At 35.8% G+C, this 25,535-nt stretch overlaps 6 protein-coding genes across 6 annotated transcripts; 4 read left to right on the top strand and 2 right to left on the bottom strand.

Moving 5' to 3' along the window:
* The first annotated feature begins 3,285 nt into the window (after positions 1-3,285).
* LOC120272245 (EIN3-binding F-box protein 1-like) lies at positions 3,286-5,058 on the top strand. Its single transcript, XM_039279009.1, has one exon. It carries the CDS (start codon positions 3,286-3,288, stop codon positions 5,056-5,058), a length of 1,773 nt encoding a protein of 590 aa, XP_039134943.1.
* A 1,188-nt stretch (positions 5,059-6,246) lies between these two features.
* On the top strand, positions 6,247-9,522 carry LOC120271458. Its single transcript, XM_039278138.1, has 5 exons — positions 6,247-6,708; positions 6,803-6,882; positions 8,711-8,786; positions 8,863-8,988; positions 9,066-9,522. The coding sequence occupies exons 1-5, from the start codon at positions 6,373-6,375 to the stop codon at positions 9,201-9,203; spliced, it is 756 nt and encodes a 251-aa protein (XP_039134072.1). The 5' UTR covers positions 6,247-6,372; the 3' UTR covers positions 9,204-9,522.
* A 1,994-nt stretch (positions 9,523-11,516) lies between these two features.
* LOC120272389 (ATPase family AAA domain-containing protein 1-B-like) lies at positions 11,517-14,215 on the top strand. The gene is made up of 4 exons (XM_039279211.1): positions 11,517-12,034; positions 12,123-12,278; positions 12,390-12,751; positions 13,413-14,215. Exons 1-4 carry the CDS (start codon positions 11,737-11,739, stop codon positions 13,557-13,559), a joined length of 963 nt encoding a protein of 320 aa, XP_039135145.1. The 5' UTR covers positions 11,517-11,736; the 3' UTR covers positions 13,560-14,215.
* LOC120272390 (rhodanese-like domain-containing protein 14, chloroplastic) lies at positions 13,934-17,966 on the bottom strand. Its single transcript, XM_039279212.1, has 6 exons — positions 17,734-17,966; positions 17,568-17,614; positions 15,382-15,474; positions 14,771-14,909; positions 14,581-14,683; positions 13,934-14,294 (listed from the first exon to the last, which is right to left on the bottom strand). Exons 1-6 carry the CDS (start codon positions 17,909-17,911, stop codon positions 14,177-14,179), a joined length of 678 nt encoding a protein of 225 aa, XP_039135146.1. The 5' UTR covers positions 17,912-17,966; the 3' UTR covers positions 13,934-14,176.
* Positions 17,967-18,990: 1,024 nt separating this feature from the next.
* LOC120271827 (5-keto-4-deoxy-D-glucarate aldolase) lies at positions 18,991-20,666 on the top strand. The gene has a single exon (XM_039278504.1). It carries the CDS (start codon positions 19,226-19,228, stop codon positions 20,279-20,281), a length of 1,056 nt encoding a protein of 351 aa, XP_039134438.1. The 5' UTR covers positions 18,991-19,225; the 3' UTR covers positions 20,282-20,666.
* A 2,684-nt stretch (positions 20,667-23,350) lies between these two features.
* Positions 23,351-24,926, bottom strand: LOC120272244. Its single transcript, XM_039279008.1, has 3 exons — positions 23,808-24,926; positions 23,496-23,737; positions 23,351-23,429 (listed from the first exon to the last, which is right to left on the bottom strand). Exons 1-3 carry the CDS (start codon positions 24,924-24,926, stop codon positions 23,351-23,353), a joined length of 1,440 nt encoding a protein of 479 aa, XP_039134942.1.
* Between the last annotated feature and the right edge of the window lie 609 nt (positions 24,927-25,535).

Raw genomic sequence — 25,535 nt, 5'->3', positions numbered from 1 at the left:
ATATTGATACTTTTTAAATGTTGGTGCCCGAATTGAAATATGGGCAAAGGTTAGTGCTCAACCAAGATAATTACCCAACAAAAGGAGCTATATTGAGTGAGATGGAAAAGAAATATATAGTCTAACAATTAAAAATTTTAACTCCATCTGGAAAGATCAAAGCTCCTATGAACAAAGAAAGAGGCAACTTCCTATGCTAAATGATTGGCCAAATTATTTTGATCTCTCAAGATAATTTTTAGCTTCACCACCATTAGGTAGTAATTCAAGATCTACTTGATGACCTTGATAACTTTATCAAACCCCTAAGACATCTTTCATCCTTATGAAGGAGTAAATCCACTAAGTTAACTCAATGAGTGCAAACCTAGTCCAATGGTAGATAGTTATCCCATCACTACTCCAAAGTGAAGACTATAGCATGTGCTTCAACTGGAAAGCTTGAGCTAACTGTTATAGAAGTTGAACTTACCAAGTTTATTTTGCTGGCATTAATAGTAACCACAAACCCAAGACCATATGGAGAGGATTCATCTATCCATGAGGCATCACTGAAAACAGCAATATTATAAGGCACATGAGAAAACAAAGATTTATATCCTTGTTAAATGGATTAAACCTCAAAGAGCATTCAGTGGCATATTGAAGACTCAATTTGAACACCTTGTTGAAGTCACAATCCTCTCTATTGAAGAAGTGTCTACACCTACCTGTGTCCCACAGTATCCATGCACATGAGGCAAGGAGAGAGATTTACACATATGATCTCTAAAGCTTAATTGCAATTTTTGTGATAAACCTCTCTACCCCCATGCAACCCTTGAGGGGAGAATGAGAGCTATTTCTCACACAGAACTCCCACAGGGGAACCCAAAAAGTGAATTATAATTTGAGAGACTCGAACTTGAGACCTCTAAATCACAAATATGGATAGTTACCAATGGGCTAGCCCACGGTTCCTTCCAGCAATACTCACTCTTGCAGCAATTCCAAATTACATATTTTGTTGTTTCCAATGAGAAGTCACAAAAAATACAATTTAAAGCATAGCCAGCATTGATTCTATACAAATGCAAGTATGTTGCAAGTTTGCATGGAAGAGTTTCCGAAGAAAAAATTTTACTTGAGAAGCATAAAGCCTCTATAATACTAGCCAAGCATTTCATCAATTTTTATAATTAGACTCATGGATTAAATAATAATAAATAACCCTTGCAATCCTTGCAAATGTACACATAGGTAATTAATTACACCCAATGGTTAGGACTTAGCTAGGCAATTAGTCTTCAATTTTGAAAGCCTAGGGTACGTAGTCCAAATGTTGCCCCACAAAAGATTATACCTTATTATAACTAAGAGTATTTTCAACAATACAATGGTCTTTCCAAAAGCATATTCATATTGATGAACGTAAGATTGAGTGCCAATGGAATATCATAACACCAAGGTCATTCCACAAATCAGTAGAATTACAGTTACAAATATTACTCCATAGATTATCCTTAATTCTCTTGGCAGTTTTATAAAATAAGTTATACATCCAAAAGGATTTACAAATTTTAGGCAAATGTCAAAACTAAAGATGCATGTATTTAAGTTTAAAAATGCTCACCCAATATTTTTTCTAAGAGTTAAGAACTGTAAATAAATTTTAGCTATCAAGACAATTTTAGCTCACCTAAAATTCCTAAAACCCAAACCATTCTTAGATTTATCAAGCATGATCTTGCTCAACCTAATAGCATGGAAGCCACTGCCATTGCTACTTTTACCCTAAAAGAAGTGTCTAGCTAATTTGAATAGCCTACCGAAAATAAGGTCAGGAATGATATAGTATAGGATGCCAACAAATAACCAGGAACAGAGAGTAAAACATTGTCAATGACTCTGCCTTAGGATTAGCCTATCCATCCTATATACCTTTATTTTTTTTTCTTGTGTTTTTTTATTCAATGGATTGGTATCTATTAGGTTTAAATTTCAAATACACATAACAAAAAATTCAACTTTATTTGGGTTTGATATGTTATTTGCATTATATGTTTATTTCGGTTAGGGTACATAATAATTATGGCATCCGTCAAATTATTTGCACTTCATATACAAATTTTGTATATATATATATATTCGGATTTTAAATACCCACTATTTTTTATAAATTGAAATAATTTGATGATAAATGCGTATCAATTTCTTTCCATTACAGTAATTTCGTACATGTATTTGGCAGGCAGAGGTTGGCCTCTAAATCTAAAGAAATCTTCAAGATTCATCCCAAGGATTGCATTGGGCTCCTTGCATCCCCTAACATTTGTATAGATTTAATTCATGTTATAAATGTTACTTTACATTTTTATAAACTCTGACACTATAAATAGACGATGGCATAGACCAGAAATTCACATAAAAGGCTATAGCATTTTTGATCTATTTTTGCTCTTTCGGTATGTCCAAAACTTATTTCTAAATATTTTTTTTATCTGTTTTTCATATATGTCTTCATTTATATTCACTTGTTTCTCTGTTGTTTGTTGTCAGTTCTGTATCTTAATGAATGTGGTTTATCTACCTTTTATCAAAAAGTTTATATTCACTTGTTATTTCTATAGTTTTTTTTTATATAAATATGGATAAGACATGGGATCGAACCTTTAAATTTTGTATCAAGAGAAAAATGAAAATACCAACTCTGTTATTGTACTAAAGATAATTTTTAACTCCATTTCCGTCATAGATACTTGATATTTTTTTAGTTTATAAATATTATTGTTTATAATTTTTCATTAAAAAATTCAAAGGATTAATTTTAATTTTTTATTCTCATATATATATATATATATTGAAAAGGGCTAAAGCTTAAGATCTATTTGAATATAATTTTAAAAATAATTAAGTGCTTATTTTATATTTTTAAGAAGTGTTTCCATCAACTTTAAAAATTTCTTTTAAAGTCAAATTTTTGGCTCTAACAAAACTATCAAAATTATTTATCTTTCAAAATAAACATTTATATAAAATTACACTTATATATATATATATATATGGAGGGAGAAAAAAAAAATTTACCAAAAGAGGCCAAACAATAAATCCTATCTAGGTTCATCCTCCTTCATTAATTACTCTCCCTAATGTTCTCTTAATACATCCATTCAAATCAACAAGTAATTAATAATTTCTCATTTATTTCTTCTTAATTGCATTACCATTTTTGACAACCATGCACATTATTTACATTAATTTCATCACATTATAATGCAATTTGTTTCCATGTTTTCAAGTCTGAAAATGGAGAACCACCACTGCAAACACATCAATGACCTTCCCAGCAATTGCATGCTCAGAATTTTCACTTTCCTCCCTGATCCCTCCGACCGTTACCGGTGCTCCGCCGTCTCCCGGAGGTGGCTTCTTCTGCAACTCCAGTTACAGCCCTGTGACTTGCCGGAGTTCCCATCTCAACAAGACTCATCATCCTCATCAAACTCAGACTTAGACTTCTCTTCTGATGCAGAAGATGATGATAATGAAGTTGATACTTTGAATACTCTTGAAGGTCCAATGGCTAATGACATGAGAATTGCTGCAGCAGTTATGAGTAGAGCTTATTACTCTATTTTGATAGAACTTAATCTTGTTGAAGACTTCCCATCTAACAATCCTTTTTCTGCACTTCATCATGAAGTGGTCACTGACTTTGGGTTGCAGATGATAAGCTTAGCTTGTCCATATCTTGAGGTTCTACGTCTGATAAACTGCATTCATGTCACAATTGCTGGTGTTGTTTTCATTGCTGAGAAGTGCACCAATTTGACTTCTTTGGAACTAAATTCATGTCCATTGGTTGGAGATGAGGCTTTATTGGCTTTAGCTCAGCATTCTGGTCTTCTCTCATTCCTTACTTTGAGAAGATGTTTGTTGGTTACTGAGAAAGGTATTGCTGCTGTTCTCACTAGAGTTCCTACATTCAAAGGCAAGTCTGTTTTGTGTATTGAGTTAAGTTATGAAGATGATGATTTGCTCAATAATGGAGCAAATGATTCTGTTGTTGAAGTTAGAAACTTTCAGTATGTTAGAGAAACATCAGAGTTAAAGTTGTCATCCATTGTTGAAGCACTGAGGATGAACTTTTTGATTCTAGAGCCATGCATTGGGAAAACAGACTCAACCTTTATTCTATCATCACCCTCAAAAACTCTGACTGAATTCCACTCCATCAAGATAAAAAACTGTGATAAATTCACAGAAACCGGATTAACCGATCTAACCGGCCGCGCTCACTTGCTGGAAAAAATCAAGCTAGAGAAGTGCAGTGGGATAACAACTCAGAATCTATTGGGTGCATTCATAAACTGCAGAACCAGACTGAAATATTTATCTCTATTGGACTGCACCATTGATGAAGATTCAAAACAAGAAATGGCAGAAGAAGATCATGAGTTGTTCAAGACAAATGCGTTCTATGCAGCACTGGAAGGAGTGAAAGTGGAAAACTGCAGAGGGATCAGTGAGGCATTTCTCTCATGGATTGGAGCCACATGCAGGAGAGCAAACACAATAGAAATGCTGAACATGGAGATGTTCACAGATGACTGTTTGATTGCACTTGTAAAGTCATTAAAAGGGACAACAACAAGGTTGACAAAGTTGGATTTGAGTGGATGTGAAGGAATAACAGATAGAGGGATGATATATGCAATGATAGTTGTAGGGAAGAAGTTGGAATGGTTGGGTTTGGGGAAGTGTAGAGGGTTGAGTTGGAGGAGTTTGGGAAAGGTTGGGGAGGAGTGCCGGAGACTGAAGTACTTGGACTTGTCGGAGTGTGCGGTGAGTGATAGGGTGGTGATGAAGATTGCAAGGGCAGGGATGGTGAGGTTGAAGACGTTGAAGATGGTTGGGTGTGAAGGAGTGACTGATAAGGGGTTGGGTTGGTTGAGGTTTTTGAAAGGGAGTTTGGTTGATGTGGATTTGAGTGGGTGTGTTAGTGTTAGTGAAGCTGGTGTTGCATTGATGTGTCAGGTTCTTGCTGCTGGGGATGTTGCTGATGTTACTGTTGCATGAAAAGGAACTTGGTTGGTTTAAGGTTTTTTTTTTTAAATAATAATAATAATAATAATTGGGTGGTGATTAATAAGGGTTTGGATTGTTTGTTAGAGAGATTCTAGCTTGATTCTAGTGGTGTGTGTTTTTTTTATTTTGACAAGAGGGACAAACAGCCTGAAGATCATGTTAAACTGTCAAAGGCGTACACAAATCTCTGTGGAGCAAGTGGAGGTAGAACCCGCGTACACATGGGGGCTGAGATCACATGCATACAATAACTACTCATATCTTCCAGAAATGTACCTTCAGCTGAGAATCGAACTCTCACCACTCGGTGAAGAGCTCTATCGGTGACTCGTATATCAATAGACGATTTGGTCGTTGGTCTAGTGGTGTGTTTGCTTCTTTGTTTATTTTGCTTATGTAGAGGAAGGGACATTGCTTGTTTGTTTCTTTAAATTTTAATGAAAGTTTTATAAGTTAATAATCATAATAGGTGGAAACAAATCATGTTCGGGTATAAAAATGTTTGCTTTTCAATTATTGAAACATCTTTTGGTTTATTATTAACAAGTGTTTGTATTTTTGCAAAAATAAAAAAATGAGTTTAAACTTTAATTTATGGAAGGTGAAAATATCTTCATTTTTGTTTTATCAAAAATAAATTTTTTTAAAAAAAAGTGTCAATGATTGAGATGAATGAAAGTTAATCACATGTGTTAGGAATTGTTTGCATTGATGATAAATTGATAATAAGATAAGAGATTAAGATTATGTACTAACCGTGAAATAATTTTTATTTTTATTTTTTATGTTTTTACATTCCTCTCGATTTCAAAATTTACATTTATTATTTATGATAATAATTCTTAAGTTTTTCTTCAAAATACTCTCTACAGAAACCTACAACAACTCATACTAAAAAAATTAATCATAATTTTTTTATTTTAAAAAATCAAAGTAATTACCTATGTATATCTTTAAAAATATATTTTTAGGTACATATATATAATTTTCTTTCAATTTTTTTTTTTAAAAAAGACAACAAACACTAGACTATAGGGACATGCACTTGTGAGAAAATTTTTTTTAAAAAAAAACCAACACATTTAAAAATTTTTATTAATAAAATAAAACAAAATTAAAAAATATAACATACCATCACACTGTCCTAGTTCCTAACTCACTATGCTCACCAGTAGAGTGTACTAACCACCCCAATCACGTGCACACGTAATCAAAGAACCAAGTGGTATTTCACAGCGGTAATCTCACCGGCGTGTGATTCAACTCAACCTCGTCGTCCCTCCCAAACTCCATTGATGCACCGCCATGCTCGTCGCCCTCCCATCTCCTCCTCCTCCTCCTCTTCCTCTTCTCTCCTCTTCATCCTCTCTCCGATCACGATCTTCCTCTCATCTCCATGATCTCAACCTCTTGATCCGAAACCGCAAAGCCCTAGTTCGCCGCCGGGGTTGCCGTGCTGAGCTTGCTCACGACGCACCATTCGTCGCCGCGATCGGGGCTTGTGTTTTGACCTCTCTTGTATCTCCTATCCCGTCCCGAAGCTCTGAAGATCCGGATGATGGTGGCGGCGCTATGGATGCCACTGATACGAGGTTTGCTGTTATGGGTATCGTTAGCTTCATCCCTTACTTCAATTGGCTGGTGAGATGGTATTTTTGTTCTTGTTTCTTTTGATTTTTTTGTGATTTGATGGTGATTTGAGCTTGTTTAGGGTTGTTCTTGTTGTGATTGATAGGCTTGGGTGTTTGCTTGGCTTGATAGCGGGAGGCAGAGATATCTCATCTACTCCATTGTGTACTTGGCTCCCTATTTGAGGTTTGAAATTTCTCTTCTTGCCTCTTTTTTTTTCTATTGTGATCTTTGTTGATGAGGGATTTCATTGTTGGTGTGATCATTGTTGGTTTAGTGTGCAAGTGTTCTTGCTTAATTCATTACAGTTTATAGATTGGCTATCCAATTGATGGTATACTTGTTGGTTATTTTTCTATAGAATTTCCAATTCTGATTTTTTTTTTCTTATCTTGCCTCTTTTTTCTCTATTGTGATCTTTGTTGGTTAGGGATTTCGTTTATTCTGATTATTGTTGGATTAGTGTGCAAGTGTTCTTGCTTTATTCATTACAGTTTATAGATTGGCTATCCAATTGATGGTATACTGGTTGGTTATTTTTCTATAGAATTTCCAGTTCTGATTTTTTTTTTCCTCATCTTGCATCTTTTTTCTCTATTGTGATCTTTGTTGATGAGGGATTTCATTTAGTCTGATCATTGTTGGTTTATTGTTCAAGTGTTCTTGTTTAATTCATGGCAGTTTATAGATTGGCTATCCAATTGATGGCATACTTGTTGGTTATTTTTCTATAGAATTTCCAATTCTGATTTTTTTTTTTTCATTTTCAAACTTTGTAAGCTGTGTGTGGTGATCTTTATTTTGTTGGAAAAAAATAATATACCCAAAGTATTTTTTGTTCTTGAATGTCTGGTTTACTAGGGCCAAAAAGGTTGATTGAAATTCACAGTTGTGCTAAATGAATTGGCTTGAGAAGTTGACAAATATTTTGATTACAAATCAAAGTCTAGTAAGCTGTTTTTCCGGCTTTAGGGCATTGTTTAATGGTAGGAAGGAAATATATCATGTTGCCTTGCTTGGTTGCCTTGGTTTTTCTCTTGGTGTCGTATAGTCCTCATAGCCTCTTACCTGTTTAAAGCACTTGGAAATATACAACTTGCGGTGGATTTGGAAAGGAAAGACACACAAGAGATATTTAATAGATCGCGCTCACTTGAGAACTTCTGAATTTTATAAACTCCAGTCATAAAGACTGGATTCATTCTCTATTGAAAAACCTAGGTATTCCTTGTAGAAAATTTTCATCATCAAAGACCACAATGCTTGTTCGCTATTCAATTGAGGGATAAGTTTGTTCTGGTGGACATATTTTTGGTAAAATTCAGTTTTCCGAGCAGTTAACAGGAAGCTAGCATTCAACAATGTTAATCAATTTTTATGTTAGTTGATGGTGGGAACTTTTGGTCATGTAATGCTTTGCAGAACCTATGACCTAAAGTTTCCTTCATTCTCAACAAGCTGAAGTTTGAACACATTATTATGCTAGTGTTTTGAAATTTAGACAAAGGATATGTTCCAGGAATTACCCTGAAAAGATTTAAGGTGGTTGTTGCTGTCATATTACCAATAACCAGGTGGTGAATGGAAATTAGAGGATTTGCTACAATGGCTGCCAAAACAAAGGATAATGATCTAAAAACCTAACCTCACCACCCCAAAAAAAAAAAAGCTATAATTTTGCATTAATGTTCATGTCTTGTTCTTTTGTCTAACTAGTCCTGCATAGTAGGTACTTTCTTGTATGCAAAGAAATTGAAAAACCTACTCAAAAATTGATCAAGTAATTCAAACATTGGGCCCTTTTGATTTTAATGACAACGAGACCTGGATGAGGCTTTGAATTTTGGAAGAAGGAAAACACACATTTCCTTGTTTTCAGATTATTTTATTGTCATATCTTTAATAGGTGGAATATTTTAATCTGCCTTTTTATTGTTGCAAAAAATTGTATGAGCAACCTGATTTGAGTTTAACTTCTTGATTTATTCTCTATCATTTAATATTGTTTTTGCAGGACTAACCTTTCGCTTTCGCCCGAAGAAAGCTGGTTGCCTATTGCCAGCATAGTATTCTGCATACTTCATGTTCAGGTTTACAACTTCCAATATTCTGTTTATTTCCAGAAAAATTTTCATGTTTAGTGTTTAAGTACATACTTACTGGCAGCTGGAAGCAAGCATTAGAAATGGAGATATCAAGGGATTCCAATTTTTTCATGAAATTCAAAACCTGCTTTCTCCCAGATCAATGAAGAAAGAAAACCTCTTTAAGAGTTCCCAGAAATTCACAAAGGTATTGTTAGCACAATGCTACTTCAAATAGATATCCAGTGATAAATATTTCCATTGTTTTCAAAACTTACCATCCAGGAAAAAAAAGAGGAAAAGGAAGAGCTACCTTTTGCTGATGCACCAAGAAATAAGTTCCATGAAAGGGGAAGACCTTTCAATGATGCTCAACATAAGGATGGAGATCCTAGTGCTGATGAGGATAAGAGATCGGATTAGACAAGCTTGTTAAGCCTGCGGTAATTATCAAGCTAATCGGTATTTACTTATTCACTGGATATAGGTAGTTTTCTGGAATTGGTAATTACTATCAGTAAGTAGAGTCTTCTTCTCAACAACTTTCAATGACAAAGCTGGGATTGCTTGTCATTAGTTATGCACAGAGGTCACAGGTTTAGTTTTAAGTGTTTACAAAGGAGTGCTTTCTTATATGATTATTATGAAAATTTCTGGATGCCCTATTTTACTGAAACTTCAAATGAGAGTTGCTTTTAACCTTGAAGAGGGAATGAGATTAGTTTTCAGCATTATTTTTTTATTTTTTATAATCATGATATTTATTTTGTGGTCTCTGAATACTATGGATGGTTGGAGTGAAGGCAGAGTTAGCTGATGGTGGTTTGGATGAAGAGGATGTTTAGTTTGATTTTATTTTATTTACTTTTTTTAATAATATTTTTATTTTTATTTTTAAAAAATATGCTAACAAAATCAAACAAAAAATTTAAATATAGTCAACAATCAGTATCGAATTTTTTGCATGGGGTGTTTGTTCTTTTGAGGAGACAGGTTGAAATTGCACAAGTTGAGGGCACAGGTATTAGAGAACTCAATTCTTCACCGTACCTCAAATATATGATCAACCCAAATTTACCAAGAACCAAAAAAAATATCTAAAGTGTAAGTTAATTTAGCTAAAACTAAAATAATAAAATAAAAGAAGTAAAACTATATAAATTAAAATAAAATAGGGTGATTAAATGGGTAACCTGACATAAATAGAGGGTCTATTCAGGTATTATACCAAAACAACTAAAACTAAATATATAAATATAAATGTTTGTTATATTCCCATCCAAATAGGAAACTAGGTTACTAGGAATCATAGGAAGGAAGCCATTTATAATTAGAAACCAAACTCAAACATAAAATTTTCGTCTTTTGTTTATTATTATTTTTTTTGTTTAAAATTGCCTTGAAACTTCAACCCGGATTGAAACAGAAATTAGAGAACCAATACGAGTCCGAGTCGTACATGAATTATTCTCATAACTTTAATAATTGCTATTCAAATCAAATCCAAATTTGGAACCAAATCATGCTTAAAAATAACCATACAAACATCAAAGAAAAAACTCCAACATCCAAAAATATTACTTAACTAACTATTCATATTTCATATCAAAATCAAATTTTGGATCCAAGTAGAGTTAAAACAAATATGCATAAATTCCTATAAATAACTAAAGAAACATCAAAGAAACAATCAACATTTAAAGATCAGAGACACACAGAGAAAGAGAAAAGAGAGAAAGAAGGATGAGTAACAAGAGTGGGAATATGATGATGGGGGTTTTGACAGTGACAACTGTGGCGGCCGGAGTGGGTTGTCTGGTGACCATAATTTCTCAGCAACTGAACCGTTTTATTAATAACCCATACAAGAACCTTCTCAAGGTCCAAACAAAAACAGCAGAAAGAATTGGCCACCCTGAGATCATAGTCAACCAATTTGAGGTCTTCTTCTTCTTCTTCTTCTTTCCTTTATTATTATTTTTTTAAATTTTTTTCTTTTTATTGAGTTGATCAGTAACAGCTTACTAGTTAAGATATTTGACTCTCATACAAAAAATCAGAAGTTTAACCGTTGAGACATGATAGTGAAAAACATACTCCCTCCGTTTTTTTATTTAATTTACACCGATTAAGAAAATTTGGTTGAAGTTAGTTGGTTACCTATATTTTATAAAAAAATTCTATTACTTTCCAAAATTATCTATATTTAAAACTCCACTAAGTTGAATATATAATTTAATGCTTAGCTGATTGCGATTTATTAAAATTTGTACAAATACATTAAATTAAAGGATAAATAAGAAAAAATTTATTTAATGTTACACAAAATTTCTAATATGACAAGTAAAAAAAAAAGAGCTCCAAAACCTAACAAGTAAAAAGGAACGGAGGGAGTATATATTTGCAGTGGCTTCTCTATATTTAATAATAATAATAATAATAATAATAATAATAATAATAATAATAATAATAATGGTGATTGGGCTTTGTGATGATTCTTTTGGTTTTCCAATTTGGTTTTTGGATTATGGTGAATTGCATTAGGATTAGTGAGAGTTTTGTGGTGATGGTTATCTGAGTTTTTTTGCCATGAATTCTTAACCAAATTTAATTTTAGTATGATTTTTTGGGTTTGTAGTTTTTTTCTTGGCTTGCTATTCCCACTCTTTATTATACTGAAAATATATGAATATACAAGATATATATATATATATATATAAATAATATTTATCAGGTTCGGCAATTTTCAATATTACTAGAACTATTATGATCCATTTACTATGGAAACCAGAGAAAATTACACTAGAGTATAACCACAGCAACCTTAGAAAACTCTCATATTACAACTGATGATGATAACTAAAGCAATGAATTTGGATTTAGTCCCTAAAGAATGCTGCTTCATTTCCTACTTATTTTTTAGCACAATCCTGAGCAATTAACTGTTTTGCAGGATATGATAGCTGACGGTGTCGTAAATGTTAAAGAACTTGATGTAAATCTAGAGTCGATCGGAGGACTAGGACATATTAAAAAGAAATTACATGAAACGATAATTCTTCCTTTACAACGACCAGAAATATTTAACGACGAACATTTTTTAGGTCCACAAAAAGGTGTTCTTTTGTATGGCCCTCCCGGAACCGGAAAAACTATGCTTGCTAAAGCTTTAGCTAAGGAATCTAGTGCTGTTTTTATCAATGTGAGAATGTCGACTGTGATGAGTAAATGGTTCAGTGAAGCCCAAAAACTCGGTAACTATGATTCATTCATAATCAACACTCCCTATTTATACCAACTATTGATTAAATTTTGCTTACACTGTGTCATTATGATTTTCAGTGTCTGCTATCTTCAGCCTGGCTAATAAACTCCAGCCCGCCATCATTTTCATCGATGAGGTCGATAGTTTCTTGGGTCAGCGTGCCGGTGACAGTGGTTATTGCAATTCAATGAAAACCGAATTCATGTCCTTGTGGGATGGTTTCACAACATCTAGTGAGTACTTAAAATCAGAATTCTCATGCTCCTATTGCTTAAACTTTAACTGTAATTTTATCGATAGAGACATTGTTAAGACTATATATTTTTTTTGTTGATTGTCTTTAGAAAATGCCCGGGTATTGGTTCTGGCCGCTACGAATCGTCCAACAGAACTGGACGAGGCTATACTACGGAGATTTACACAGACATTTGAAGTTGGTTTACCTGATCAAAATGGAAGAGCCGCAATATTGAAGTCGATTCTAAAGAAAGCAAGAGTAGAAGATGGCATTGACTATAATCATATTGCTAGTTTGACTACTGGGTACAGTGGTTCAGATCTGTTAGAGCTTTGTAGGGAAGCGGCATACTATCCTATTAGGGACTTGCTAGATGATGAAAAACAAGAAAAGGTGACAAAAGATGATGAAAAACAGAAGAAAGTGGTACAAAATAATAAAGAACAGAAGAAGGCGAATCCCACACATGTAAGTATATAGAATCAGCTGACAATGCTATTATAGTTTTAGCAGAATGCTATATGGAATCCTGAAAATCTATATATAACCTTGTCATGTCGATATTTCTTTGCCACTGTTTTGCAATCTTGTGTTTGGTTTAAGGGAAGTGACTAATAAGATGGTATGGTATAAGCAAAACTAGGTTATATATAGATTTCCCTTAAACCGAACATTATAATATACCTTAATGATTAGAATAGCTAATAATACTACTTGGATCAAATTCAGAATTATGGATATGGATATAAATTTGAGTTGAATTGTACTAGGTCAGTTAATATGTGTTTGGCTTCTATCTAAAATATGACATCACAGCTTGGTTAATTGTTTTGTTAGGTAGTTAATCATAATAGACTATCATTTCCTAAGTGCGCATATGAGAATTATGAAGTATCTTACATTAGTAGCATTGGTAAATATGGATATGAATATATAAGTTTGCCTCTCTCAACCTATCAGCTTAAAATTTTGAGTAGAATAGGTAATAACTAACAAGTGTTATACTGACATCGAATACTAGCCAAATGTTATTGTTCTGTTTATACCTCAGTTTATATTTTAGGAATTTTGTCAATATATAATGTTGGGCAATGCAATGGTTTGTGGCTGATGATCTTTCGTTCTGCAGATTACCAGAGCACTGGCACAAGCAGACCTTGAGACCGCGGTATCGGCATATAAAGACATGAAAGCATCGGTGACTGATTTTAAATCTGATGGGCAATTGAGCATATGGTCCAGAGGAGACGAGTTCTATAAAACCCTATATATATAGTTATTTCCACTGCAACATATTCATAGACTCTTTATTCTTTACCAGCCGGATATTCTTTTTTTTCTGAACCTTACTACCTAGGCATAGTTTGATCTGTCGGAAATTTTGATGTTCATGACTGACAATTCAATGTTCTCCTGGAACAGAGTTCTCATGTTAATTAATAAGTAGACCAAGTGTTTTTCAAATGTGTATGCATTCATTAGTTTTCTATTTGCAGCTTTATGAGAAATGCTTGTGAATTGGCAGAGTAGTGATACCGGTGTTCATTTGGTTATTTGGTATGTATATCCAAATGAATTCAATGCTTATTTTTCTACCAATCATCTAGAATGAGGTTACAGGTTTATGTCTCACTAGATTGTATGAATGTCTTGACATGAACTAGTTCATATATGGTTTTATTCAACAAATACATTAACTACAAACTATTCAAGTTGAACAGATGATACATTACTAGTTCTTACTAAGAAAGGATTTAGTGCCAATCTCTCATTAGACAAATGTTTATAACTGCACAAAGATTTCTAAAGCAGCAAAGATGAACATGGTCTGGTCTATCAGTGCCAAGGAAATAAAAACTACCTGAATTGAAGAAACCCTGTTAATCTAAATTCTCATTCATCTTCAGAGACGGTAGGCAGCCCTTCTTTGAACCAAGTATATAATCCTCCATCCAAGTGAAAAACATTCTTGTACCCATTCAATACCAGTAAGTATGCTGCTATCAAAGACCTAAAAAATCAAAAGAAACTGATAAGAAGATGAATTCAAAAGGATGAAGTGAAAATAAGCATGCAAATGGGTAGTCAAGATCCACTGATGATTGTGAACAGTAGTGTACATTCAAACAAAGAGAGACAAAGATGCCATGGGAAGATACATAAAATGTATAAACCCATCTTTGAACTTTTCAAACTGTGACGATCACCGATGAATTCAGATAGTGTTCAATCATAATCATATCCATGAACAAGTTTCAGAGCACATATTAGAGTGAATGTGAAGTGAAGTTCTGTACCTGGATTGTTGGCCTTCTGGTAGATTTTGTGATGGCCTCATTGTACCCCCAGAAGTGCACGCAACAATTATTTTAGCATCTTTATCTAATTTTGACTCAACACCTGTTTATAATTAAACATTAATGGTTATCACTCAGTAATGGCAATGACAAGAGGCAGATACTTCTGTTTTGAGGCCAGATTCGATACTTTGTAAGAACTCGGGGTTCTCTTCTGTGCCGGAAAATATTCCAAAAAATGCAAATGCCGCTCGCCTAGCAATATCCCATGCAGTCCATTCCTTTATAAGCCTATAGACTTGTACATTGATCGCACCTGGTGGGTGAGACTGCAAACATTGTCGAACTAAGTAAAACTCATTCTTGAGTATAAAAGGAATAGAAAGTTGTTGTTTAGTATTATAGCATGCAGCCCACAAGATTGAAGTTGAGAAATTAAATGACAAGAACAACATTCCACAAGATTAACTTATACAGGTAGCGGGTTTTATTAAATATTATACAACAGATGTTCTCTAGGATAATTATCACTGGTATAAAAGTCCTTTGACACTTAAACATAAATTCTTTCTTTTTCTGAAGCATAATATTAAGCACAGAGTTAAGACTACTTTGGGACAATACTTCAATATATTTTAATCCATAACCATTTATCACAAATATATTACTGTAAATGCTTTGTTCAGACATTATAGTCCTTTAGTTGTATTTCCCTTGTTTTCAGCATGTTATTAAAATCTCATATTACTGAACATCTTGAGAAAAACAAGCATAAGTAGATATTGAAGCACAGAAGAAGACCTCCTTATATTCAGCCTCAGGACGAACATCCAAAATAACAAAGTTGTTTTCCTTTTGAAGGCGTAAAGCTTCCTTCACCTCAACACTTCGAACCTGAAAACAATTAAAATCCATAGGTTTAAAGTTTGCAACATCAAACTAGATCCAATAAAATGAAATAAAAAAAATTTGAAAGGATATTTTACACATATCTCAACTCCATGTGTCAAGTACTTAAAAAGAATGGTTGCACACCTTGTGAAATACAAAGAGTAAATGTGAAAGAGATGGTCAGACAAAAACATGCAAACTTGTTACTGTCCCAGCATATTTAGAGAATACGACTCTTCACACTTGTTTGCTATTAAACCATTGCAGTATCCAATAAACGAACCATAACAACAAAACTTACTAATTGGAAAAAAAATTGCTCAACATTTAGAATACCTGTAAAACTAGTACCAAACAGTACCATTCATGTCACAATGTATCAACTTACAAGCACATGATGGTGCCTACTGTAACCATCTTTCGACCGCTTTATTGTATATACATACAAACATACATAGCCTAACTCAGCCGTTGAATCTATGGGACGACGCACAATGCTAGTTACCAGTCATCTACAGAATCGAAGGCTATTTACACCCCGCGGAAGAAAATATAAACTAACCAAACAACCACCAACTACAATGCTTTTGGCACGGTTTATACACATGTTTCATTCTCTCTCCTGCTTTTTACTTGACTCTCTTTTTCCATTCTCCCTCTTGTTTTTTCCTATTCACTTTGCGTTTTTGCATATATAGATATAGATATATATAGAGAGGACTCATCATCTAGGGACGTCCCTAGATTTCAAATCTAGGGATGTCCATAATAACCAGCGGATGGTAATCTGACGACTCTTATCATTATGAACAGTAGAAACCACGTTCTACAGCGTTGTACAGTGATCATGAACAGTAAAAAGATGTACAATGTTTATATAAACAACCAACCATCGAACGATGATCAACGGCTTAAATTTAAAATGTTCCTAGATTTCAAATATAGGAACTTGCCTAGATAATTTTTTTCCATATATATATATTCAGCACGATTTTCCGTAAAATTTATAGAACCAGGTGAATTCAGGAAAATTATTGCAACGGAAAAGACACAAACAAGCATATACCTGACTGTCTAACAGCACATTAACAGGAGATCCTCTCAACGCTTGTTTGCACTATGTTGAGACACTTGTTAATAATAAAGTATACTCAAAAACTGTTTTATTCTCAATGGCAATAGTCATGGTGGCAACTTATAAGAAAATACAATCACCATCATTAGAAAATTTTAAAATCAAATTGAATACACATAAATTTAGCATCAAACCACACTACTTCATTCCACTGTATTGACCTCTAAGTACATAATGGTAGGAAAAACCCTGCTAGTGGAGAGATACTAAATCTAATATGTATATGCATATTAAAGATTATACTCTTTTTTTTTATAAGAGAAACATACAGTCTGAAAGCCTTGCTAAACCGTCAGGGACGTGCACAAGCCTCGATGGAGCAAGTGGGGTCGGGGCCCATGCACACATGGGCACTGGGACCACCTGCACACAACCACCGCTCAGATCTCTCAGAAATGTGCTCTCAGCTGAGAATGGAACTCTCACCCCTCGGTGAAGAGCTTTATCAGCGATCCGTATACCAATAGACCATTTGGTCATTGGTAAAAAGATTATACTGTTTTACTATACATATCTAAGGTGTTACATGTGGCAACCGCGCTATGTAAGTTCAGAAAACCTGTTGTCACAAACAAAGAAGGATATTAGAGAGTATTTAGGCCATAAGAGAGGTTTGGGCACTTGGAATCAAACTTGATTTGGTGCCAAAAGACCCTGATGATAGCCTACTGTATTTGATTCACAGGATATTCATTGACTGAAAGCTGAATAACTAAGTGTTTAAAACAATCACAGATATTTACAGTTGCAACTCTATAACCTCAACAAGAAGGCTCAATCCATCCAAGAATTTAACCACAAAATTTAAATCTGAGTTTGCTAATAGTTGAATCATGAAAAATAAATGCACAGGTTATAAACACAACAATCAATAAAAAATAACATGAATTCAGGCAATTAAAAACCTGAATCACAACAAGAATCAGGAAAAAAACACACACACAAAAAAAAAGAAAATTACCCTTTTTTCTAGCAGGACTTCACGCTTGATCTTCCAATCTTCTTCAGCTGAGAGCAGAACCAACACAAAAAACAGACCAATTAAATTAATTCCCAAGGAAAAACTAAACAATTCAAACCATGACAAGTATCTGACTTTATTCATCTCCAGAGAGAAAAGAGAATACCAGGTGACTTTGCAGGTTTGGTTGCAGCGCTTCTGATTCGGAGTGAGGCAGAACGTGAGGAACGAAGTCTGGAGATAACTGGGGAGGACAGATGAACAAAATTGAGGTCTGAAGAAGAGGAGACAATCCCAAATGATGTGGGAACAGTAAGCCTTGCAATTGGTGCTGAAGCAAGCATTTTTTTTTTCTACTTTGATTGTTAACAATTCTGCAAAAAGAAGTCCGGCAAAAGAAAATTGTTAGGATATATTTATAGAAATAGCAAGATAATTATCTAAGCATGGGACCCATTGGATTAGACTTGTGATGACTTCTGATGCTCAACTGGTGGCTGAGGTTGAGGCTCCTGGTCCCTCACTGGATTTCTTCCCTTTTTTTTTTCATCCATCTCTATCCTCTACCAAAATTAAAAAAAACTTACTGATGATCATTAAAGCAGGTGTTTTTCTTGTTTTCCACAATCCAAACATACTCAAAGTGAACAATTAAGTTAATTAACTTTGCCATATAATTCAAACACCAGCAATAAAATGGAGAAATAAAAAGTCAAGCTTACACATAAGCAGCCAGCTAAACAATTCTGAAGGATCAATTAGAAGAAATTTTGAAAAAATATATTTATATTTCCCCATAAAACTGAAGTTAACAGTCAATCTTTTTAGTTTTAGAAATCACAAAAGTTCAAATTCAATCTGTAAATATTCAGAAAAAATACAACTTGAAGCCTATAATAAAGAATAATGGCATGTCTGACTTCAAAATAAAAAAATATACTATAATTATATTATGTAGAAAGTGCAAATGATTTTTACATAATTTATTCCTACACTATTAGTGTTTAATTGTCAAAATAAAAACAATTACAGAGATTGACCGGTCGACAATTAGACCGTCGGTGGACAGGTGACCGGTCATTGGAGGCCGGTCGGACCACTGGCATGTCACCGAAGGCCAGCCGACCAATGACCGGACAATCGGTGGATCCTTGGCGTGTCACCGAAGGCCGGCCGGACCACCAATAGATCACCGACATTACTGGAGGCTGGTGGACTGGTAATCAGACCGTCGGTGGACCAGTGACCAATCACCGGAGGCCGGCTGGACCGCCGGTTAAATCTGTGACTGGTCACCGAAAATCGACCAGACTACTGGTGGACCGGTGGCTGAATTTAAAAAAAATAACTTTTTATAATAAAAAAATATTCCTCTATTTTATACTCTAAAATAAACGTACAAACTACAAACCACCAATATAGCAAAATCTTAAAAAATAAATAAATAAATAAATTTTGGGTATGAATTAGTTCAGGCCTATCCAAACATGACTTTAAAAGGCAAAGTTACGGCAAAATTAAGGCAAAACCCCATACCAAATCAAGGGAGACACCAAATCAAGTGAGACAGCAGCCGCCTCTGCTGACTCATCTCTTCTTCTCTTTGGCCTATTCAAAACCCTAACCATAAAGTTGGGATCTTTCTCCAGTGGAGAGCCATGGCCATGGCCTCCTCGTCCTCCATCTCCGCCTCCAGGCCTAGACCCTCACTCTTCTCCCCCAAAACCCTAGTCGGCCAAATCCCTGCAACCCTTCTACCCAGATCCATTCCAAACCCTAATCTCACATCCATCGCCATTTCCAACTCCAGATCCTCGCCTTTGCCTCTCAAATACTCCACATCGCCCTCAGAGCTCGCCGTGGCTACTCCCTCCGTAACCCTAAAACCTCGCCTCGCTGCCGGAGAGACACTCTATGGTCTTTTCCTCTTGAGCTCGTCCCCAACCCTCGCCGAGATCGCTGGCCTCGCCGGCTATGACTACGTTGTCATTGACGTTGAACACGGGGCTGGTGGCATCTCCGATGCCCTCCCTTGCATCCGCGCTCTCGCCGCCACCCGCACCGCGGCAATCATCCGCGTCCCGGAGCCAACCGCAGCCCTAACCAAGAAAGCTCTAGATCTCGGTCCGCAGGGCATCATGTTCCCCTCCGTCGAGAACCCCGAAGCCGCAGCGCTTGCCGTCTCCTACTGCCGTTTCCCACCCCGCGGAATCCGCGGCACCGCTCACCCCGTCGTCCGCGCCTCCGGCTACGGCATCGACGACGGTTACCTCTCCCGATACGAGGAGGATCTACTGATCATGGTGCAAGTGGAAACAGCGGCAGGGGTGAGCCAGATCGAGGCGATTGCTGGCATCGAGGGCGTGGACTGCGTGCAGATGGGGCCGCTGGATCTGAGCGCGAGCATGGGGTTGTTGTGGGATCCGGGGAACAAGAAGGTGAGGACGGTGTTGAGGGAGGCGGAGGGAAGGGTGCTGAGGATGGGGAGAGAGGATCGGAGAGGGCCATGGCTGGGAGGGTTCGCGATGCCGCACGATGGACCGGTGGAGCTGAAAGCGAGGGGGTACCATATGGTGGCCGGAGCAGTGGATATAGGAATGTTCAGGGAGGCGGCGGTGGAGGACGTGCTCCGATTCCGGCGAGCGGAGGTGGAGATCGGGGAGGAAGAGGACGATGGAGAGAAGCCAGGTGACGCCGAGTATTGGAGCGAGTGAACTCAGATATAAATCGTTCTTTTTTCTTTTTTTTTTTGGGTTAATTTTTTTTTTAATAAGAAAATTTAATAAATGTGTTTTGTTTTCTATATATTCTTACGTATTTGGATAAATATTAAATATTATATATATATATATAGAAAACATCTGCTACGGACATTTGCAGGTCAGACAGTGCTAAATATGATCCTACAGTGAGACATAATCAAAGGTTAACGGGTTCATTAGTTTTCATTTAGTTTATAGTTTAGTTGGTGTAGGTGTTGTAGAAATATGGTTGGTTGGTTTAAATTTATTATTTTTCATTATGTTGTTATTTATAAGGGGATAGTTTCATTGGTGACCACAAATGTTTTTAAGTTATAACGCTATGGCCACAAGTCTTTTTTTTCTAACCCGGCGGCCACAAAAGTTTTCTCCGGTAGCACGAGAGGCCACAAATGCTGTTTTATGGGCTGTTTCCGGTGAAAGTGACGAGGTGGCGTCCACCTCAACATATTAAATTCAAAACTGTATCTGACTTGGCAGTCCAGCACATGATCCTTTTAGGTTTTACTACGTGGCAGTCCAGCTCAGCCCCCTTCAGTCCAACTAGGGCTAGGGCATCGTTCTCCGGCCAGACGATGGGAACTCACCCCCTTCATCAAACTAGGGCTAGGGCATCGTTCTCTCCGGCCAGACGATGGGAACCTACCCTAGTATGACTTCCTCTTGGTCAGACTAAGCAATTTCTCCAACAAGATTTGGGTACTACTCCGACTAGATTCGAGCATGACTCCGGCCAGTCTCGATCACTCCTGGATTTGATCTTGTTTTCTAGGTTTAGAAGGCTTGTGAAATGATTGTCAAATTGAAATTTAACTTTGTTTTGAATGAATGCTTGTGAGATTGTGAGATGTTCAATGTACTTCATTTATGTTATTGTGAGATTGTGAGATTGTCTTGAATTATTATTTCCGTTGTGCAATTTTGTCACTCTTCACATGAGATTTGTAATGCGAATTTTTTTCTCCATATGGTTTGTTGAAACTGGCGAAAAAAATACAAGTTTATAATGCCAAAATCAATATCAATTTACAGTTTTAAAGAAATACAAGTATGCAGACTTGTATGTATCAAAATTTGCAAACAGATTTCAAAACTGAGGGAAAAAATGTGCTAATTTTTACAACAAGGATTTTGCAAACAGATGACAAAATCCTGAGAATAAATTTTAAGATTACAAACCTGCTGAAACATGATGGGAATAAATGTGCACAATACAAATCTACTGAACTGCAGAAACCTGGGAATAAATTAGCATGATACAAATCTAATGAAACCTGAGAATAAAAACTTCATAATAAATAAAGCTGTTGAGTTGTAGAAACCTGGGGGAAAAATTAGCATAATACATATCTCCATCACAAAGTCGGGAATAAATGTGCACAAAGACAAATCTGCTGAAGTTACAAAATCTCGGGAAAAAAATTTACTCCATATAGTTTGTTGAAACCCCGAGAATAAATTTTTAACAATTCAAACATGTCTGAAACATGGGAATAAATGTGCACAATACAAATCTACTAAATTGCGTAAAACACTGGGAATAAATAGCATGATACAAATCTAATGAAACCCCGAGAATAAAAAAACTTCATAATAAATAAATCACTGAGTTGCAGAAATCCCGGGGAAAAAAATTAGCATAATACATATCTCCATCACAAGTCGGGAGTAAATGTGCACGAGACAAATCACTGGTTACAAAAATCCCGGGAAAAAAATTAACACAATTCATAACAAAAGCCAACTAAATGCATAGTTTCTAGTGCTTACAACAAGGTTCAAACATAACAAATCCAACAAAAATACATAACCGACAATGCTTAAAAAGAAACTTCATAACAATAGTACTAGTTCACAAAGTTCATAATTTAAACTTCAAGAGAGTTTTTCCATCATCAAAAACATTCCATTTCCTTTCCATCGTGCATGACCGAGGAAGAAGCCCTATTTCTTGTTGGAGATTGAGGTGGCATTGTGCAATAGATCGCATTTCCCATGTTAGCCACACTAACATGTGAAGAACCGCTTATGTCGACATTTAATCATCGCCCTTTGTTGGTAATTTGACTTGGTTGCCTTGTTTGAGACTCGCTGGGTGCCTATGAAATCAAGGGGTCGACTTGGTGAATTGGCAGTATGCAGACTACCAACCGAGACATCTTCTAGATTGATCGCTCGACTACTTTCTCCTCCGTAAAAGCAAACAAAGATTCAAATAAATTAATGCAACGTAAAACTAGCTTTCATAATTAAACAGGTTTTTATATGACAACATTACATGATGTAATTTCTGTCTTTTTGGGCCAACACTTGAAGGTGCATGTGTAGGTGCATTCTCAATCCCCTGGCATCATAAAATACAGATTTTTAAAAAAAAAATTGCTGATATTTAAAATCATTCAACTAATGCATTTCAACTGAACTGAAATAAATAAAAAATACTTACTTTCTCGTGATGCCTTTTGTTATGGCCAATTGCATGACATACACTACACCTCCCTTTGCTTAATCCCTTCCTAATTAATTTTTGTTTGCCTTTCCCAGAAGTATTACCACTGGATTTTGATGCATGTTGGGCATTCTCAATTTCTTCAGCCTCTTTCCTCCTTGCTATTGCTCTCCTTCCCCTTTTTCTTCTCCCAACTGGTGGTGGGATCACTCTTGTGCCATCATTTACTTCTGGCCAAAGCTCTTCATTGTTGGTTGGGTTTATGAAGTGATGGTAGACCTTCATGTATGTATCCACCATGTAGCACGCATGCACAAATTCTTCTGGCTGCTGATTGTTACCATATATAGCACTGATTGCGTGAGGGCAAGGTGACCCTGTTAACTCCCATCTTCTACATGTGCAAGTATTTTCAACCATGTCAACAATGAAGGTCTCCCCCACACCTATGATCTGGACCTTGGGTCCACCTGAAAATTCTGGGGTGTAGCAATGGCTTTCCTCCTTCATCTTGTCAAGCTTCTTTTGGATCTTTGGGCATATCTTCCCATTGTACTTCAACATTTTTCTCCTTATATTCTCCTCATCGACTTCATCTTGATCATCTCAAGCATTGTGATGATTCCCTTATCCCTTGCATCAAGGATGTACCTGTTAAAACACTCACAAATATTGTTGAGAAGAATATCACACTTGCTTGAAGTTGTGAACAATGACCTGGTCCAGCTTGCATGGGGCCTGTCTTGATGATCAAGCCATCTCCTGGCTTCTAGGCTCTCTTTCTCTATTTCTCCAAGCCAATAGTTGAACCTTTGCACATATGTGGCCCTTGCAGCATTCCACAAATAATCTTTTAGGGTTTTCCCTTTGAATTTCTCTCTGAAATTTGTGTAAATGTGCCGAACACAATTTCTGTGTTCAGCATCTGGAAATATGTCTTCAACAGCCCTTTTTAAGCCCTACATGTACATAACAAAGATAAATTAGTTTTTAGCATAAATAGAATTTGTTTTAAGCATGGAAATTTACCTTTTGGCGATCACTCATTATGGTGATATATTTGCTATTCCATATCTCCAAATCATCCCTCAAAAGCTCCATGAACCATGTCCAAGTCTGTCTACTCTCAGTTAAAACTACTGCATAAGCAAGGGGAAATATGCAGTCATTTGGATCAATACCTATTGCTGACAAAACTTGTCCACCATAAATGCCTTTCAAAAGACATCCATCAAAGCCTATGAATGGCCTACATCCTGACCAAAATGCATCCTTTAGGGGCTTTAGGCAGACATAGAATCCTTGAAAGACACCTTCATCCCTCCACAAAATTACTGTGGTCCCAGGATTACTTTGTCTAAGCTCAGCTGCATACATGCTAAGTTTTGTGTACTGCTCAGCCTCATCTCCATTAACCCACCTCATAGCCAAATTTTTTGTTCTCCAAGCTTTCATGTGAGATATTGTGATACCTTGGTCATCCTTGACTTGTTTAATTATCCCATTATAGCTCCAATTTGGATCGGCCTTGAATTTGTCAAAGTATTTGGTTGCAAGCCACCTTGAAGTCACATGAAAATTACTGAAGACCTTCCCACAGCTGTGATCTAAATTTGCACTCTTAATTTGCACAGATGGATTGTCTTTGCTCATGTGAGCTGCATAAATCCTAAATGAGCATTTCTTGTTGTGACAAGCACAAATAACTCTCTTCTTGTCATTTTGGGGGAACCATAATTGAAATCTGTGCTTAATCCCCCAGTTTCTGCATGCTTTTTTGAGTTGGTCAAAATCCCTAAACACCATTCCAACCCTTAACCGTGGGTTGTACAATTCCTTTTCTTCATTAAATTCTGCAAACCTAATATGACCCTCACCATTTGAATCAGACTCTGTCAATAGCTCATCAGATTCATCATTCTCTGATTCACTTACATCTCCACCACCAACTCCTTGTGTTACACAACTAGCTTGTGCGAAGGATAGGTCACCAGCTTGTTTGCCTCTACTTTTTTCCCTTTGTTCATTCATGACCTCTTGATAATCCTCATCACCAGAAGACATATCATAATCAGAATCAACAAACTCCTCTTCTACATGAGGTAATGATTGCACATTACTATTTAACACCCCTTCCATATCAGACATGTTGAATTTAAAAACATGAAAAAATTGCCATATTAGGCCAGTGATGATAACAAGCCAAAAAAAAATTATGACGTAGTTAAACCAGGACATAATTGATAATATGAAATCAAACAACATAATATGAAAATCAAATTAAAGAAACAACATAATAAATTGTTCTATGAAAGCAACTATACATTCAGTTTCTTACCAAATCCAAGAAATCCTTCCCTCTAATGCTAAATTTGATCTAAAAAATATTAGACCAATAAATTCTACCAAGGCATCCAAGTTCATATGTGGAACAATCAAGCTAAATACCTACACCTGCACTTGCACCTGCATCTATGTGGAACAATCAAGCTAAATTTTGACATCCATGTTCAAGGCATCTTAAACTCCCAGAATTGGAATATTTACACAACATCAATCATGCATAATTTCATATGTAAGACATGCACCTCTTGTAAAGGATTTTTCCACTTTTTCTATGTTTTTCGGAGTTCAAAAATCATTTTTATTCGGATAAGCCTACTTTTGTGTATGATAGGGGTTCTACTCCTCCATTCTCTCAATCTATTATTGGCCTTTAAATATTCTTTAACTTATTATCGACCTTCAAATTTTTTT

The sequence above is a fragment of the Dioscorea cayenensis genome, chromosome 11 (genome assembly GCF_009730915.1).
Source record: "Dioscorea cayenensis subsp. rotundata cultivar TDr96_F1 chromosome 11, TDr96_F1_v2_PseudoChromosome.rev07_lg8_w22 25.fasta, whole genome shotgun sequence".
NCBI classification, from domain to species: Eukaryota; Viridiplantae; Streptophyta; class Magnoliopsida; order Dioscoreales; family Dioscoreaceae; genus Dioscorea; species Dioscorea cayenensis.
The sequence above is the reverse complement of the archived record's forward strand: the minus strand, read 5'-3'. Positions and strand labels throughout refer to the sequence as shown.

Excerpts from the sequence above, each read along its gene's own strand:
- LOC120272244 (XM_039279008.1), bottom strand. The coding sequence starts at position 24,926 with ATGTCTGATATGGAAGGGGTGTTAAATAGTAATGTGCAATCATTACCT. Across the intron at positions 23,738-23,807 it reads TAATGAGTGATCGCCAAAAG|GGCTTAAAAAGGGCTGTTGA; the intron begins GTAAATTTCCAT and ends ATGTACATGTAG. Across the intron at positions 23,430-23,495 it reads CCCCATGCAAGCTGGACCAG|GTACATCCTTGATGCAAGGG; the intron begins GTCATTGTTCAC and ends GTGTTTTAACAG.
- LOC120272389 (XM_039279211.1), top strand. The coding sequence starts at position 11,737 with ATGATAGCTGACGGTGTCGTAAATGTTAAAGAACTTGATGTAAATCTA. Across the intron at positions 12,035-12,122 it reads CAGTGAAGCCCAAAAACTCG|TGTCTGCTATCTTCAGCCTG; the intron begins GTAACTATGATT and ends TATGATTTTCAG. Across the intron at positions 12,752-13,412 it reads AGAAGGCGAATCCCACACAT|ATTACCAGAGCACTGGCACA; the intron begins GTAAGTATATAG and ends TTCGTTCTGCAG.
- LOC120272245 (XM_039279009.1), top strand. The coding sequence starts at position 3,286 with ATGGAGAACCACCACTGCAAACACATCAATGACCTTCCCAGCAATTGC.
- LOC120271827 (XM_039278504.1), top strand. The coding sequence starts at position 19,226 with ATGGCCATGGCCTCCTCGTCCTCCATCTCCGCCTCCAGGCCTAGACCC.
- LOC120272390 (XM_039279212.1), bottom strand. The coding sequence starts at position 17,911 with ATGCTTGCTTCAGCACCAATTGCAAGGCTTACTGTTCCCACATCATTT. Across the intron at positions 14,910-15,381 it reads CTGAGGCTGAATATAAGGAG|TCTCACCCACCAGGTGCGAT; the intron begins GTCTTCTTCTGT and ends CAATGTTTGCAG. Across the intron at positions 14,295-14,580 it reads CCAGAAGGCCAACAATCCAG|GTCTTTGATAGCAGCATACT; the intron begins GTACAGAACTTC and ends TTGATTTTTTAG.
- LOC120271458 (XM_039278138.1), top strand. The coding sequence starts at position 6,373 with ATGCTCGTCGCCCTCCCATCTCCTCCTCCTCCTCCTCTTCCTCTTCTC. Across the intron at positions 6,709-6,802 it reads TCCCTTACTTCAATTGGCTG|GCTTGGGTGTTTGCTTGGCT; the intron begins GTGAGATGGTAT and ends TGTGATTGATAG. Across the intron at positions 8,989-9,065 it reads GTTCCCAGAAATTCACAAAG|GAAAAAAAAGAGGAAAAGGA; the intron begins GTATTGTTAGCA and ends CTTACCATCCAG.